Genomic DNA, 5237 nt, shown 5'->3' with positions numbered 1-5237 from the left:
GGAGCAGACCTGCACTGCAACAACAGCAGATGCAGGCCGCGCACGTGCGAAGAGCAGCAATGGCTGATGATGATGATGGTGGTGATGACGATGATGGTGACGTCCTACATTGACGACTATGACGTAGAGCGTTACAGGATTAATCACGTGAAGAATCAGAATCAGAATATATTTAAACTGGAGGAATCCGATGAGCTATGAAGGGTTTTGTTTTCACAGATGGCTGGTAGGGGCGGGTCAGACACGTTACAACAACAACACAACAACATAGGAAAGGTAAGCAAATCGCTTAAATGTATAATGATGTTCATCCAAATATCACACTTTAATAGAACATTGCAACTTGCATGCACGACACATTATTCTGTGTGTGTATATAATAAACTGTACGGCACAGCAGCGCGTATTAACTCGTATTTATTGCGCCGTTAACAGCGCCGTCTGTTGCTGGCCGCTTGGCGTTTTTGGGGCTGCGCTCAGCAAAAAGAAGAAGAAAAAACGAGATTGAATAATTTAATAAATACAATACGAGCACGGGGAACAGTGGCAATGATTTCGGAAAAACTGCGTTGGCGGTGGTGTGCAGGAGCACACGTAACAGCAACAACAACCTTCACTATACACATACTGCGGCTTTAAAATAAAAAAAAACAATATATATACAAACATCCAGGGTAACCACGACGTCCCTTTGCATGAAAGAACAACGAGAATCTACCTCCTCCATTGGAACGCCTCCGCGTGTTTGCCGTCCGCTGGATCGGTGTCCGAGTTTCCCCCTTGCGCCACGTGTCCTCCTCCGAGCGGGACGAGAGGCGCTGCTGTGCCGGCGACATCAGGGAGCAGGAGCGGCTGCTCCGAGTCGCACGCGTGTTCGCCAAACCGCTTTAAGATCGTGCGAAGCGTCCCTCCGCTGGCCACGGCGCAGATCGGATCCTCTCCCAAATCAATCCCCGCACGGAAATTCCTGGACTCGAATAATTCACGATTTTGCGAGGGGCATAAACGCGCCCTGGAGGCCCCCAGCCTTGCTGGCAGGATGCATGGATTTGCGACGGGATTTTGCGGCCATCCCTGTATAATGCGGGACGTTTCGGGCGATGACCCTTGCTCATTGCACGTAGGATAGGGAGGGCCGGAGAGAGAGACCGTCGTCGATAAGACTTGTTGGAGGCTGCTCGACTGATGGCATCGCGAGGGATAGCTTGCGAGAGGGACTTACTTAAGGCAATGAACACTGTTATTGTGTCTGCCCGCGCAGCTGTGCACCACCCGGTAATGGTTCGGCCGTCAAGGCCTCGCATTAATGAAACCATTTAAATGCAAAACGCCGCTCTGACATTCTGCTGCTGCTGTTTGTTGTTATCAAGGTGCATTACCGCGTGTCTGCTCCAGAGCTACAAAACGCCACTGTCCGCTTTGGAAATCCGCGGTAGCGTAAAGCAATGCGGACAATTGTGGTGGCGGTGGTGGCTGTGGTGGCAGTGGTGGCGGCGGCGGTGGCGGTGGCGGTGGTGGTGGTGGTGGCTGTGGTGGCGGCGGTGGTGGTGGTAGTGGCGGTGGTGGCTGTGGTGACAGCGGTGGCGACAGCGGTGGCTTTTGTGGTGGTGGTTGTGGCGGCGGTGGTGGTGGCTGTGGTGGCGGTGGTGGCGGTGGCGGCGGTGGTGGTGGCGGTGGCGGCGGTGGTGGCGGTGGTGGCGGTGGTGGTGGCGGTGGCGGCGGTGGTGGTGGCTGTGGCGGCGGTGGTGGCGGTGGTGGCGGTGGTGGCTGTGGCGGCGGTGGTGGCGGTGGTGGTGGCGGTGGTGGTGGCGGTGGTGGCGGTGGTGGCTGTGGCGGCGGTGGTGGTGGTGGCGGTGGTGGCGGTGGTGGTGGCGGTGGTGGCGGTGGTGGTGGCGGTGGTGGCGGTGGTGGCTGTGGCGGCGGTGGTGGTGGTGGCGGTGGTGGCGGTGGTGGCTGTGGCGGCGGTGGTGGTGGTGGCGGTGGTGGCGGTGGTGGTGGCGGTGGTGGCGGTGGTGGCTGTGGCGGCGGTGGTGGTGGTGGCGGTGGTGGCGGTGGTGGCTGTGGCGGCGGTGGTGGTGGTGGCGGTGGTGGCGGTGGTGGTGGCTGTGGCGGCGGTGGTGGTGGCGGTGGCGGCGGTGGTGGTGGCGGTGGTGGTGGCGGTGGTGGTGGCGGTGGTGGCGGTGGTGGTGGTGGTGGTGGTGGCGGTGGTGGAGGTCGCAAGCGTCCGGACACAGCGGCCGGTCTCAAAAGTCTGCATCTGCGTCGATCCCCGTCGCCGAATGGCTCCGACAGAGACCGGCAAAGTGAGTCCATAGTTTCCCGGCATTGATTGCTGGATCCCGTCATTGGACTTCTCGGCCACCACCAAACCCCGATGGACGTCATCCGCGAATCCCGAGGGACTGCCGATGACGACGACTGCTGCTGCTGCAACTCAGCACTGTTCAGGAATCCGCTCGTCCAGAATGCAACTGCTCGAGTGCTCGCGCGCACGCCAGCAGCAGCGTAACTCACGTGGGTGCGAGCGGGCAGGGGGTGCCTTTGCCCCCCCCCCACACCGTCCCCTGGTGGGCAAAGCTACGAGTTGGCAGCCCCCTTGACAAGCACCAAAAACAACAAAAGTGTCAAAGAAATAAAAACGTATTTTTAGCGACGAGCGGAGCGCCTCCCGCAGCGTTAAATGTCCGAGACAGTGAGCGTGACGACGATGTGGATTAAGGCAAGATAAGGCGCGATGTATAAACATCTTCCTCTAGCTGTGACCGTGCGAGACAACTCACAATATTAGGGGGGGGGGCTCCACCTGACCGATTGCCCCCCCCCTCCCCTGAGCTGATTAATGTCGCCACGACGCAACTAGCGCACGCACCGTTCCGCGAGCACATCACACGCCTCAATATCACGTCTCTACATTGGCTACCAGTGAAATATCGAGCGGATTACAAGATCCTGCTGCTGCTGTTGCTGCTGACCTACTACAAGGCACTCGATGGGTTAGATCCGCAACGTTGGCGAGAATTCATTCATCTTTATACTCCGACGACGTCCCAGAGACCTTGGGCTCTTCGGCTCGTCTTCCGCCCCGTGCCGATCGGGCTCTTGTCACTGTGCAGCTCCCGCACTGTGGAACAACGCGCCCCTGACTTTGGCAATGAGACAATCGGAGTCGTTAGAGCGGTCTAAGTCCCGTCCTGAAAACTCCCATCACTTTGTTATTAACACCACGAGCCTGATTTTACGTCGCCTCGACCCCGCACTTACGTCGCTCACAGCATCACCGTCTGTCCAAACTCGTTACCCGTCGCCGCTCAGCCTTCGCCTCCACCACCTGCACCCATCGCTTCGATCGACGCCGTTTCGATATTCGTCATCGCGCCCTTCCATGAACGCATCGGCGACGTAAAGCCGGGGGTAGCAACGTCATCCGACGTTGTTATGCGGCGATAAACGTCGTGGGTGCCACGCGCGAGAGGGTGCCACGTCCACGGCTGTATCCGTACTTCTATGCGCCCACAGTCGCGTGTGCCGCCCGCCGCCGACACCGCCGCGCCACGTGGCGGCGTGATGAAGTGAGGTCAGAGAACGCGCGGCGCTGGAGGCGAGGCCGTCGTATCCCGACGGCGCACCGACTCGAGATCCGCGCGTGGTCCGAATGCGTTCGGGACGGAGAGAGTTTGCGCGGACAAATTCGTGGATGAGAAGCAAAGCGATGGCGGTCGTTACCCAGATTGATCCACCGCATGAATCTGAAGAGTGGGTTTAAACAAATAGATAGATATATACACACACTATTGGGGCCCCTATCATGTGGACCGAGTGCTCTTGCCAATAACAGGCAGCGGTAATTGTGCAGCGAGAGAGTCTTGACTGCCGCTGTCAGATCCGAGGCGTGAGGGGTCGACACCCGAGGCAGAGCTTTCTGGCTGATAAATAAACGCCGATGGAAAATATTGCTCTGGACAGCCGACAAGGCTCGTACTTTCAAACACACATATATGTGTGCGGTACAATGTATGTGGAGAGACGAGGTGGGGGCAATTTATTTACGTCCGCAACGTAACGCATAATTGCATCACCACCACCACCACCACCATCATCATCATTCTAGCAATTCGACATCATTACCCACAACATCGTCTTTACGACCACACTTAATGATTGATGCAACACGTCATCGCTATGATGCTCATCCTTGCTACACATCATCATCATCATTTTTCTCCCCCCACATGGATGAACGCCCATTAGCGGAGTTGGGTTAATATGCCAATACAGGACGGCAGAGCTTGCGTAAAACGATCGTCGGTGCTGGTTCTGGCTGCCTTGCCGCTTTGTGTGTGTGAGTGTGTGCGCGTGCGTGTGTGTGTGCGCGTGTGTGTGTGTGCGTGTGTGAGTGTGTGTGTGCGTGTGTGTGTGAGTGTGTGCGCGTGAGTGTGTGTGTGCGTGTGTGTGCGCATGTGCGTGTGCTCGTGTGTGCGTGTGTGTGCGTGCGTGTGTGAGTGTGTGTGTGCGTGTGTGTGCGCATGTGCGTGTGCTCGTGTGTGCGTGTGTGTGCGTGCGTGTGTGCGCGTGTGTGTGCGTGTGTGTGCGTGTGTGCGTGTGTGTGTGCGTGTGTGTGGCTGTTTCCCCTGCGCCTCCCCGATGCGATAAAATATCCACATTAGAGAAAAAACATTTAGCAGCTTGAGTAATTTTTTGTTCAATGCGTCATATATCGCGTACTTTTCTGTCTCCTCCTTTAAGGCCAAGATCAATACCCCGGCCAGCCGCCACTCAGTGACGGTGACGTCACCACGGCGCTTGTGCCAGGCTAGGTGCAGGAGGAGGTCTCGAGACAGACCCAGCAGGTGCCATGGGTTGGCTGACTAATATGACCGGTAGATGCACCACCAGCTGTATCCCCTGCTGTGCCAGGCTAGGTGCAGGAGGAGGTCTCGAGACAGACCCAGCAGGTGCCATGGGTTGGCTGACTGAGATGCCCACTGGTAGATGCACCACCAGCTGTACCCCCTCCCCTACTGTGTCAACTTGCTGCGTATAAGGCCGCTCCTCTGCCCCCCGTTGTTGCTGGAGGTCGACTGCCTCCGACTGCCCAGCAGCAGCAGCGTCCTTCACGAGCCTCCTTCCATAGTGGCCGACTTGGCAGCATTTAATGCCACACAGACACACAGGATTGTTGACAAATGTGTTGATGTTGGTGTTGTTACCTGTGCTTGTGCATCACTGCAGCAGAATCA

At 57.3% G+C, this 5237-nt stretch overlaps 1 protein-coding gene across 1 annotated transcript; it reads left to right on the top strand.

The window, feature by feature from the left end:
• Window positions 1-1627: 1627 nt before the first annotated feature.
• On the top strand, window positions 1628-3573 carry LOC133351883 (uncharacterized; the record flags this gene model as incomplete). Its single annotated transcript, XM_061567459.1, has 2 exons — window positions 1628-1939; window positions 3517-3573. Coding segments are annotated over 2 exons (369 nt in total), but the record flags the coding sequence as incomplete, so codon positions are not given.
• Between the last annotated feature and the right edge of the window lie 1664 nt (window positions 3574-5237).

This window comes from Lethenteron reissneri, chromosome 39 (assembly GCF_015708825.2).
Source record: "Lethenteron reissneri isolate LAM-NWPU_2019-01 chromosome 39, ASM1570882v1, whole genome shotgun sequence".
NCBI classification, from domain to species: domain Eukaryota; kingdom Metazoa; phylum Chordata; class Hyperoartia; order Petromyzontiformes; family Petromyzontidae; genus Lethenteron; species Lethenteron reissneri.
Note: the sequence above shows the minus strand (reverse complement) of the source record. Positions and strands in the feature narration are given on the sequence as shown.